The sequence below is a fragment of the Acomys russatus genome, chromosome 17 (genome assembly GCF_903995435.1).
Source record: "Acomys russatus chromosome 17, mAcoRus1.1, whole genome shotgun sequence".
Lineage (NCBI taxonomy): Eukaryota > Metazoa > Chordata > Mammalia > Rodentia > Muridae > Acomys > Acomys russatus.
Genome location: NC_067153.1, coordinates 60,606,743 through 60,618,588, shown reverse-complemented (window position 1 = coordinate 60,618,588; position 11,846 = coordinate 60,606,743). Strand labels below are relative to the sequence as shown.

The window sequence follows — 11,846 nt, the reverse complement described above, 5'->3', positions numbered from 1 at the left end:
GCTGTGTTTCATTCCTGATGTGTGGCAGTGAGGTGAGTGGAGGCCCTTTGCTTAGGACTACGCCTGCTCAGAGACAGTGTTTTCTTCCTCATATGCTGTGTTACCCACTCCCGCCCTCTAGCTATTTAGAGGAGCATCCATTCTGGTTGGAAGTCCCCTCCTAAGGGAGCCTGGCCTGAGATCATTGCCCACTGGGGCGGCAGCTTGTGCAGGTGAGGAAGGTGCCAGGGATCAGAACCTATTGGGGTCACTGTGCCCAGGAGGTGAGGGGGCCCCTTGCTTCTCCCAGAACCTTGGGACCACCGTCAGCCCTGGACCTGGGGCCGGGCAGAGGGTTGTGGGAGCTGAACCTAGTGGCAGCCTAATGCCAGTCTAACTCCAACCGGCCAGAGGTAGGCACCCCAGCCGCTGTGCCTGTGCCTGCCAGGGTAGGGCAGGAGGTGGTCAGTAGCTGTCCTTAGGCCAAGGCCGGTTACGCTGCCAGTTCCGGTCATTGTGGTCGTGCTCCGAGTCCTGGGCTAGGAGCCGGTCTTGGGGGTCGTGCCCGTTAGTGCTGGGCAGCCCCGAGGTGTGCTGTCGGTGAGGCTGGTACAGGTCTTGGTAGGCATCTGCATAGTCCTCCTCCAGATGGCGGGAGCTGCGCTGTGAAGATCCCGTCCAGGCCTGGCGGGAGCTCTCGCTGGCCTCATCGGAGGGCATCAAGCTGTCTCGCTCCAGGGGTGAATGCTCCTCACCTCGCTCCCCTAGCAGCTGCTGGCTCTGGGGGCCAAAGAATAGCTCCAAGTAAGGTAAGGGAAACCAGGCCTTCGCTCCTCCTAGGACTCTGGCAGGGAGGTGGGATTCCTCTTCCTCTGTTATCAATCCGTAGAGTGTTTGTTTGTTTTGTTTTGTTTTAAAGTAGTGCAAGGAAGCCGGGCATGGTGGCGCACGCCTTTAATCCCAGCACTCAGGAGGCAGAGGCAGAGGCAGAGGCAGAGGCAGAGGCAGGCGGTTCGCTGTGAGTTCGAGGCCAGCCTGATCTACAAAGGGAGTCCAGGACAGCCAAGACTACACAGAGAAACCCTGTCTCAAAAATAAAATAAAAATATTCTTCCAGGCCAGATACAGAAAAGCTTGGAGTTTGGGCTCCTGCAAATTCAGGCTCTCTCTTAAAAAGTGACTGGAAGAATGGGGTAGAGACAGTGTTTCCTTGGGCCCTAGAAGGCCCATGCTCTCCAACCAGAAAGTCCCTTGACCTGTGCGCTCTGGGGTCTGCAGAGCAAGCAGAGCCAACAGTTCCACAGCCCTTGGCTTCGCGTGCAGAGGAAGGGTGACCCTTTGGCCAGGACGGGACTTTGCTCTGACTGTGCAAGCCTGCACATCTGTGCCCACTGGAAGTGGTTACCTGAAGTCCAGGGATGGCACTAGGAGGACCCAGAAGTCCAGGGCCAGGTGCCGGATGGTGGGTAGCTCGCCAGTAAACCTCTAAGTATTCAGCCAGGTGCTCGCAGGCGTCCTCCAACTGGTTCTCATCCAGGATCACATCAAATGATTCCTGGAGAGAGAGAGAGGACACAGGGAGGTCGGCGTCTCCACAGCAACGCTACAGCTTTACTCGTCCTGCAAGGTGTGATTGCGGCTTGACCCAAGCACTTACTGGTGGGCACTGAACTAGCTTATCATATGCCATCATTTGTACGGTCAGGTGTTTCATCTGTGACTTCCCCCTGGAGCGGATGAGCCGCTGGAGTACCTGAAATAGAAGGGCAGAGATGGGCGGAGTCTCTTGGACCAGGCTTATTCCCAACTTGCAATGTGGCATTAGAAAGGGTCTGATGAAGGTGACTCCAAGTGGTGTTAAGGGACAGCAGGAAGATGAAACAGTCACTCCAGGCAAGGCCCAAGCAGAGGGGCACTATCTTCTAGGAGTCGTCTTCTGTGGGACCCCAGTCACCCCAGCCCACTTACCTTCGGTGAGGAGACTTTGACAAAGACGATGATGGGGGCCAGCGAGGTCTTGGCAAGCTGTGCCGGGTGGTTGATGGTATCGGCGTCCAACACCACTAGCTGCAGGGATTTGGCCAGCTCGAATATGCGCTCAATTTCACTCTGTACTTCAGCTAAGGAAGGGGGGCAGCTCACCAGGGGCTCTGGCCACGGCTCACTTCCGGCCTCTGAGAGCTGCTATGGTGGACAGGAAGGACCTGCAAGCCTGGGCAGGCAGTGGACTCGGCAAGTGAGGAGGGCAGAACTTGGGGCAGGTGGCGGGGGCATGGGCAGAGAGACGAGGAGTTGGGGAAAGGAGGGAGGAGGTTCTCACTAACATCAAGCAGGCAGAGAACCAGGAAGGCAAAAGTCCTCACCAATGCTGGAGCGGGCGGAGGACCGCTCGATGATGGTCCTCTTGCCAGGGTTGTTGAGCACAGACCGCTTTGCCAGTGAGAGGTCAGCTGTGACACGAGTGATGGAGATCCTGGTGTGGAGAGTCACAGCTGCCTTCTAAGCCAAGGCCTTCCTTACCCAGCTCTCTTAATCCTCCTTGACAGGAGACTAGCTCTGGGCATGAGGAAAAAGTTTTCTTCCTGGACATTCCATTCCAGGCCAGGGCAGCTTACCTGCCATCAAACCTGTGTTTAAGGAAGTCGAAGAGAGCCTTCTGCATCATGTCTGTGACCTGAAGGAGAGGGTGTGGCAATGAGAGAGGGTTCCCCTGAGAGAGGCAGTGTCCCAAAGTAAGAGTTCAAAACCCTCCACACAGACATCTCCCGCCCTCCTTTCCCTGTGGCAGCTACTGTAGGGGTGACCTGGGTTGAGAATTTCCTCACCTCATAGCCTTTCAGAGAGGGTCCCACCAGCACCACAGGCCGCATGGAGGGCACCACATCGTATGGAGGAACATGCTCTGCCTGTCGAATGGCCAGCAGGTCAGACAAAATCCTGGTCCTGATGCCCACTTTCTGCCTGCGTGCTCTGGGGGCCAGAGTCAAGAGTTCTGGGCGCCCTCCCCTCTGTTCTTGTAGATGTCAGTAGTGACTGACCAGGAGGGTCCCCAGAGCCACAGTCCACGACCGCCCTTACCCAGGTCCCTTTCTGACTCACCTGCTTCTGCTTCTGCTTGGCTTTTTTGGGAAAGGAAATAAAAGATTAAAGTTGGTGGAGGGAAAAGGCCCTGGGGAGATAACCGGCTCTCCCTGCTGTTCTGACCCCTCCACCAGCCCCTTTCCAGAAAGTTCACTGGGTTGGTGCCCTTCCACTGTGCCTTATCTGCCCATCTACCCAAGGTGGGTAAGCTGGTGGGAGGCTACCTAGAGATGGAGGAGGAGAGCGGCGGTTGCCAATGTCACTCAAGCTGGAAGGGTTCCCAGATCTCCTGAAAGAAAGTGGGGGATGGTAATACATCTATACAGTTCTATACATTAATGTTTTACAAAACTACTTTTATGACAGCTGAGCATGTGTGTGTGTGCCTGTGTGGTGTAAATAACGTGTACTGTGTTCTGTGGCTCGGGCGTGTGTGTGTGTGTGTGTGTGTGTGTGTGTGTGTGTGTGTGTGTGTGTGTGTGTGTGTATGGTTTCCTGGGTCTCAGCACTGTTCTCACCTGGCCTTCTGTTCCTGTTTGAGCCGGATGCTTTCCAGGCGTTGGGGGCTGGGGATGAAGGCGATGTCTCCGCCCTCTTTCACTAGCCTCCCGATCCACCAGTCATTGCTGTATTTCTGGAGGAAGGGAGCCAGAGCAGGGAGGAGCTGTGAGAGGCAGCGCTTCCCAGACTTCAGAGCCAGGGAGTCCTCTGGGAAGCTGGCGTGAGGAAGGGCCAAGGAGTGTGTGGTGGCATCACAGGACAGGGAGGCTGTTTCAGGCCACATCCATGGCAGAAGACCACTCATTAGTTACTCTAAGCTCCCACTTAAGATAGAATTGAGGACCAAGCCAGGTCTGAGAATGGTGGGGACCGTTGGAATCAGGTCTCTGTATGAAGTGGGGTGGTGGTATACAGGTGTGCACACAGATGAAACGGGATGACTTGGGGACTTATTTTAGATAGAGAACTGACAAGGCATTGGGACAGCTAACAGAAATCAAGTGCTAGATCAGGCTTCCAGGGAGAACAAGGTTGATTACCTCTTTAATGTGCAGAAAATCTTTGGCCTCAAAGTTGACTCCAGAGCCCTGGACCGGGCACTCCTCATCCAGAACCCCACAGTAGCTGACATTGGTCCTCACAGCAAATGCCACAGGTTTGTGCTGGAGAATTTGATCACCATGGCAATGAGAGGGGGGGGGAGGAGGAAGAGGCCCGCCACACACACTCTTCCACAGTACACCCTAGGGACCCCTGGATAAGTTTGCGTTTGCGCCCAGCCTGGCCTCCTGCCGGCAGGGATACCTTGGCTCTCTCCAGCTGCTGCTGAGCCTGACTCTCCACTTCTCGCCGGGCGCTCTCTCGGTCCTCCTCCAGCGAGACGTCAGAGTCCAGAGAGGGGCGGCTGGTGTAGGAGTCGGCTGAACCCTGGGGTGGGAGAGTGTGGGTAGAAGGGACTATGGAGGTGCCCTCCTAACCCTGATCAGGGTCCCTGTGCCCCACGCCTACTAATACCAGAGCTCTGAAAAGAACCTTCACTTTTTTTCTCTCTTTTCTCCCTCTACCATGTCCTCTGATGATGTGTCCAAGATGGTGTTTAGTCCAGTCTTATCTATGGTAGCCTGAAGCAGGCCTGTAATTCTAGCACTCCAGGAGGCAGAGGCAGGCGGATCTTTGTGGACTTGTCTACAAAGCCAGCCCAGGACAGCCAAGGCTATGCAGAGAAACCCTGTCTGGGGTGCCGAGGGTAAGGGGGGGCTGCCGGGGGAGGGGAAATGTACAAGGGATGCTAGTTAGAGCTGGGCATGGTGGGGCACACCTATAGTTCCAGCATTTGGGAAGTAGAGGGGCAGGAGGTCAAGTTCAGTGGCAGCTAGAGAGTTAAAGGCCATCCTGGGCTACAGGAAAACCTCCCTTAAAAAAAAAAAAAAAGTCAGGACAGGGTGGGGGAGGGGATGGTGAGCTTGCTCAGCAGGTTACAGCATTTGCTGTTCATACGTGAACATGAAGTCAAACCATGGAACCAGCAGTAGAAGCAGAGAACCCATGTCTGAAAGTTGTCCTTTGATCTATATACACACAGTGGCATGTTATTACACACACACACACACACACACACACACACACTCACACACTCATACAGAGACAGAGTGCCAGGGTAGTGGTGACCCCTGGTCTGCAGCGTGAGTTCCAGGATGACAAGGGCTACACAGAGAACTCTGTCTTGAAAACCAAACCCCCCCCCCCACACCCACACACACAATCAATCAATAAGAGAGATGCTGGTTGGTCCTGTCAGGATATAGCCATTTGACTAAAACTCTAAGATTTTTGTTGTTCTTATTTGAGTCAGGGTCACTATATAGCACAGGCTAGCCTAGAACTTTTTTTACATAGACCAAACTCACAGATATTTGCTTGCCTCTGCCTCCCAGGTGCTGATGTGCCCCCGCAGCAGGGTTTTTCTCTGTAGCCTCAGCTGTCCTGTCCTGTAGATCAGGTTGGCCTCAAACTCACAGTGATCAGAATCAAAGGCATGTGCCACCACACCTCACTACACAGCAGACTCTTAATAAGGTTTTGGAAGCTTTTAAATGGACAAACATTTGCCTTGAGGTGTGAATACTGGACCCAAAGCTGCAGACTCCTGGAAGCTATCTTTCTTTTTGCTCCCCCTACCCTCTGCTGGGACAGGAGACTGGCCAGGGGTAAGCAACAAGAAGTCAAGAGAATGCGAGAGCAATACAAAGTATCTCCCTGGGTACAGGTGAGGCCATTCCACCTCCCACCTGGCCTGTAGTGCGTTTATCCTTTCCCTGGGCCCAAGGGAGATCAGGGCCTGGAGGGAGGCTATGCTGGTGCCAAGCAACCCAGCTGAGATACAGGACTCTGGGGATGGGGCACCTTTGTAAGGTGAATGAGGACTGTCATTGAGGCCTGCCCATCGCAGGGTTGCAGAGTTCCCCTTCAGGGCCATGAGGAAGACACGGAACAAACAAGGGAGGTTCAGCTTTGAGACAAGCAGCTGAGAGTTAAGATAACTGGGTTAGGGAAAAGACAATCTTTTCCGACTCAGTTTCTCCTTCTAACGTGCAGGAGCCTGGAGGAAGTCTTCCCTCCGTTTTGAGATGCCGGGAGGCACAGAAAAGCTAAGTGGATAGTTAAAAGAATGTAAGGAAAGGTTGCGGAACGGTCCCTCAAACGCCCTGGCTGTGACAGCCCACAAGGCTGACTTTTTGGCGAAGGCAAACTCACACGTCCGCTGTCAACCAAGTCTGGGGAGGGGGGCAGCCCTGCCTGTGCAAGAGAGCTGGTCAGCTCTGGTGTCTGGCGGCCCTGGGATCTGAGCTGAAGATTCTGTCTGTTGTAAACCCAAGGGCTCCAGGCAGCACAAGGGTGAGGAGGCTTTTTGCTTTTGCAGAAGTAGAGAGTGTCTACTGAGCACCCCCCACTCTCCCCCCACCCTGTCCCCATCTCCAGCCAAGGCAGAACAAAGCTGAGCCACTGAAAAAACCTTGACCAGGTGTGAGGGACCTCACTCCCAGGAAGACTAGCTGTGGGGTGTGGCTCCCCCGCCCTAATAGAGACCAGCAGGTGGGAAAGGCTGGAGGCAATGGAGGATGACCACCCACTGCGTATGCTTGTGCGGCAGCTGTTTCCTCAATACCCAGCAGGTGTTAGGAAAGTGTAGCTTTGACCTCTTCAGGCCCAAGCTCTCAGGCTAATTTAGTCCTCCCCTGATTTCATCTGGGGTATCTAGGCTAGATGACCTCTTGACCCCAGATAATGACAGGTCTCTCCCTAAATCCTTTAATGAATGAGTTGTGGTCAGAACAGAAGCCACTTTTATGCATTATTCTCTGAGACCTCAGGTGGTGCCTGAAGCGGTCTGCTATCACTTGGGAAGGTAGGGACACCAAATAGATATTAGGGTCCTATTTCTCCACCCCATTATGTCCAAACAGCCAGAGTCTCTGGAGCTGCTGGAGTTGGCGCAGTGCCCTAGTGGTGCCCCCCTTGCCTGGTGAGTGTGTGGGCAGGCTGCAGCTCCTCTTGCCTGGCACGGGGGAAGGAGGAAAGGAGGGAGAGATGAGCCCAGTGGATTTATTTAGAGCCTGATCTTCCTCCTACGGCTTCAGAGGGGGCCTCAGGGAGAGCAAGGAGCTGCGGGGGGGGGGGGGGGGGGGCGGCAGATCCCAGAACCAGAGAGGGTCAGGAAGGAGCAATGGGTCAGCAGGCTGCCCTCAAATAACAACCACGTGCCAGTCTCTTTGCAACAGCCCTAGCTTCTCACCAGGGATGAGAAAGGAGCCCCTTAGGCCCTGCAGTTTCACAGAAAGGTCTCTTTTCAAGCTCATCCTGGCTCCCTGGGCTACACCAGCTGTCTCTTCAACTGTCAGAAAGAGGTGCCCACCAGAGCCTTGAGAATCCTCTATCTTTTCTCCTCTGCAATGTAATTAGCCCCAGAGTCCTGTGGAAAATTTGGGTCTGGAAGGAGCCTGGTCCCAGAATCGACTGACATATGCCTGTTCTGAGCCTCACTACTATCCTGGGCCTAAGAAAGAAGACGACTTAATCCTATCAGGGGACCCTTTCAAGCTACTGTTAGTAGCGCTTTCCCAAGAAGGCCTTCGTGGGGGGATGTGTGGGTGGGGGGGAAGACTGGCAGCTCCGAGGGGCTCCAAAGCTTATCCCCCACTCCTGTCCCATCTTTCCAGGCGGTCTCTCTGCTCTCTGAGCTCCGGGAATCACTGCCTAATGAGCTGATTTGTCTCAGTGGGTCAGGAGATAAAAGCAAAGAGGAGAATTAAATATTTATTGGTTGCCTGGTTCTCTGAGCAAAGAGCTTCCTTTCCATCTCCATGCCCTGAGCTCCCCTTGTCTCACCCCCAGGCCCTCCAAGCTGAGCAGGAGCACAGAGGAGACCTCAGCAGGGGCCTGGACTGAACTCGGTCCGATGGCCCACCCATGTGGTCGGCGGCCTTTCGAAGAAGCTGGGCTGGCTATAGGCAAGAATGAGGCGGCAAGGCCGAGCGGAGGGACGATGGGCAAAGGGGAAGAGGAACCCTCAAGTTCTAGAATTCCTGTCTGCAGAGGCTGGTACTCGACTCTCTAACGTTCTTCGGGCTCCCTAATTTGTCATTTACTTCAGACACAGGGCCGGAGTGTCTCCTCGGGAGCTCATCTTTTCCTGTTGTGTCCAGACCCCATAAACCCAGAATTTAGAACTCCAGACGTTGCATGTTGCCTCTAAAACCTCGGTGTCAGGGCCTTCTGTCCTTCCTTCCTCGGCCCCTAGGTCCGTCCTGAGCTTTGGGGCCACCTGCTCGAGCCTTCCCCCTACAGAGTCCCTCTGTGTACACACCTGGGAGACCTAGAACCTACCTCCCCCCTTTCCTAGAGAGCCACCTCCCCCCCACTTACGCGCCCTGCCCCGATGCCAAGACGTTTTTCAAAGTCCTGAACTGGGGGAAGGGTTGACGAGAGAGAGAGAGAGAGAGAGAGAGAGAGAGAGAGAGAGAGAGAGAGAGAGAGAGAGAGAGAGAGGTGTCATCCCAACTCCCCCGCCCCCACCCTCCCCCGTGGGCACTCACCGCCTCCGAGTCCTCAAACCCGGGCACGTAGGAGTCGTCATACATGGGGGAGTCCGGAGTGTGTGAGGGGGGGGAAAGCGAGCGGCGCCGGGGGCGAGGACGGCGGGCCGCGCCCGAGATGCCACCGAGCCGCGCAGCCCTGCGGGCAGCGGCGGCGGCGAGCGCGAAGGAAGGAGCGAGCCGCGAAGACCAGCTGCTCGCAGCTCAGATCACCGCTCCCCTCCCCACCCCCCAGCCCTGTCGGTCCCACCCCGAGCGCGCCAGCGCGGCTGAGGAATCTGCCGCCAGCTCCCCACAACAATAGTGCCCGCCCACCTGACCCCCCTCCCGGGAAGACGCGGGTGGCGGGAGCGCCGGGGCCGCGGAACCGGACGCACGCGTGCCGGGAAGGTGGGTCCCCGGCACCTCTGGGGCCGTGGCGGCAGGGAAGAAGGGCGGAGAAGCTGCAGGCGGGGCGGATCCCGGCGGGGAGGAGGCGGGGCGAGGAGAGATGCGGAGACAGGGACTCTCGCAACCCAGGAACTGCTCCGCCGGGAAACAAAGGGCTGGCGAGGGGGAGGGGAAGGGGCGAGACGCCGCTACCGGACGCGACCCCAGCGGAGAATCCAGAGGGTGCGGGCGGCGGGGATGCTGGCTGGAGAGAGAGGAGGGCTGGAAGCAGGGAGGACGGGGAAGACAGGAAAAATGGAGATCTAGAGAGGGACGGGCAAGAGGTCTCAGGTGATAGGGCATTCATTGTCTGCTCCCTGAAAGCCCAGGAGACTCCCAAAGCAAACCCCGCAGTGGTACCAAGGAGGGGTGGTTTGGAGATGCTAGACCCCTGCCATGAAAGCAGCTCCTGCCCCAACAGGTGCCCAGTCCTCTCTCTGGGCTGCAGCAGAGGGCCGACCCTTGAGAAAGGGGGAAGTTCGGGGACTGGGGACTCTGCCTAGGCCTCCCTACACCTGTTGCACCGACAGATTTAAACCCAAGTTAAGTCAGGATGCAGAGTCTATCCCTCACTTCCCTGCCAACAAGGATTGTGCCAGACGTTGCCAAGGCATCCGTGGGAACTGGGGCAGAAAGCGGCTGTTCCAGGTGAGCCTAGAGGGAGAGGTGAAGCCAGAGAACTGGGAAGCAAGGGGATGGCTGTGGGTGGAGCGGAAGGTGGGAAGAAAAAAGGGCAAGGCTCGCGCTTTGCAAAAGGCCAGAAATACGGTGGGCAGGATGCTGGTTCTAGCCACCTCGCACCACGCAGCCCCCTTTAAAGGATTGCCGAGGAAAGGGCAGAGTTCTTATCGTGGATGAGATCTTCCAAAACCTCCTCTCATTTAAGCGCCCTCTTTTTTTTTTTTTTTCATCCCCTGATCAAAATTTTCCTTTTGAATTTTGCCCACCTGCCTGGGCACCCCAAGAGAATTGTGAGACAGACATCAGCCGCACCTGGTGTCTTGCCTTCCCAATTCAGCCCCTTGCCACTCTTAGTTCCCCCAAACCCTGGAAGGGTAAGTCCCAGGACTCAGCCCACCCCATTCCCTTCCTGGGCTGGGGGGTCCCACATCAGAAAGACCCACAAGTTGAAAGGGTTAATGAGATCTATAGAAGGTAGTGTGTGTGGGAGAGAGGAAGACCACCCAAGCCAGCTGGCTTCTCGCCTTTGCCTCATCTTCCTGTTGCTTTGGCAAGAAAAAAAAAGGGGGTGGGTCTCATGACACGCTAGTCTGTCTCCTTCTGATTGAAGAATTGGGGTCCTTGTGGTTGGGAGAGATAGCTTTCACGGCTGGGGTGGGTCCTGTGTGTTTAGGGACCAGATACAGTCTATGTTCCCAAGCACTGCCTTGTCCTCTCCCCTGGAGGAGGGTCCCCATCCGAAATCTCTTCCTCTGGGCTCTCATTTTGGGACTCTCCACCCACAGGAGGTCCCTGGACTGGAGGGAGCAGTGGATTTGCTATCAGCAACACTCCTTCCTCACACTTTGTTGTCTTCATCCCCAGCTGGGACAATGGTGTCTAAGTCCGCCTCTGAGAAATTCGTTGCCATGCCAACCACCTCCCCAGGGGATGGGTTCAAGTTCCTCATACCTACAGGCATCCCCTGGGTCCTGTGGGCACTTGCTCTTTCCTCCTCCTCTACCTTCTGAGAGTTGCTGCTACCCAGTGCCCACTTGGTTTCTCACTTACAGCCACACCTGCCTATTCCAGCTCTGCTAATCAAGCTATGGAGGCAGGATCACGGAGGAAAGCCTATATGACCAGGTTTGGGAACTGGAAACTCTTTAAGTGTGCCAGGAAGCTGGGCACTAAGGAGGGAAACTGAGGCAGGAACTGGGAGCTCTACTCCAGGTTGAGGCCCCTAGCATTCCAGCTATTAGTTGCCCCCCCCCCCCGGGAACTCTGTGAGAGTCAACGAGGGAGCTTGGCACGGCTCTCCCTCCCACCCACCCCCCCCAGTCAGACCCTCTGCACATTTTGAAGAAGCTGCCAGTCCCTGCAGCCTTCTCTTCCTCTCTACCTAGAGGGCTTGCCTCCTGTCTTCCCTCCCAAAAAACCAGAGCTTTCCTCCCACCTCTCTGGGGAGGGCCCCCCCCAGCGGTTACCTCGTTCAGCAGGAAGGTTGCACTGGAGTCAGAAAAAGACATAGACCGGGTTAGCGGCCTCTCTCCCTCCCCCGGGCCAGGGGCTCCGAGGCGGGAGCAGGACCCAGCCGCGGCTCTGCACACTGCTCCAGCCTGCACGCCTGGCCTCGCCCCACGCCCGCCCAGCTCCAGCCGCCCGCTCTCTCTCTCTCTCTCTCTCCTCGCTCCTGGTTCCACCCCTTTCCCTCCTCCTTCCTCCCGCCCGTCGCCCCCCCCCCCCACTTCTAGCCTCCTTCTTCAACCTCTCTCGCACTCCCTCCCTCGCCTTTCAGTCCGTTCTCTCCCCCACGTCAGTCTTTCCTCTCTACCCACCCCAGTTCCCAGTTCCCCAGTTCTGGTGTCTCCCACTATTCCTTCCATCCTCACCCCTCTTTCCCTATCAGTCTTCCCCTCCCCCTCCCCCAGGTCTCTCCAGAAAAGACGGGGTCTCTGGAGTTCTGCCACCGCAGGCAGAGGGCAGGAAAGGTTCAAAGACGACAGGCGCGGCACCCAGGCTTTACGGGGGGAGGCTTGGTTCGGCTCCCTGCAGGCCCCAGCTCGGTGCAGCTAAGGCCCCACCCCTAGCGCCCCAGCAAGA

The 11,846-nt window shown here is 56.3% G+C and overlaps 1 protein-coding gene across 2 annotated transcripts; it reads right to left on the bottom strand.

The window, feature by feature from the left end:
- Positions 1–225: 225 nt before the first annotated feature.
- Cacnb3 (calcium voltage-gated channel auxiliary subunit beta 3) lies at positions 226–11,395 on the bottom strand. 2 transcript variants are annotated; one of them, XM_051160302.1, is made up of 13 exons: positions 11,231–11,395; positions 4,366–4,488; positions 4,101–4,223; positions 3,579–3,694; positions 3,285–3,349; positions 3,079–3,098; positions 2,805–2,885; positions 2,595–2,653; positions 2,343–2,452; positions 1,948–2,099; positions 1,637–1,732; positions 1,385–1,534; positions 226–759 (listed from the first exon to the last, which is right to left on the bottom strand). In XM_051160302.1, the coding sequence occupies exons 1-13, from the start codon at positions 11,270–11,272 to the stop codon at positions 445–447; spliced, it is 1,452 nt and encodes a 483-aa protein (XP_051016259.1). In that variant the 5' UTR covers positions 11,273–11,395; the 3' UTR covers positions 226–444. The 2 variants fall into 2 exon arrangements, with proteins under 2 accessions (XP_051016259.1, XP_051016258.1); XM_051160301.1 differs by lacking the exon at positions 11,231–11,395 and adding an exon at positions 8,655–8,821.
- Positions 11,396–11,846: the final 451 nt, after the last annotated feature.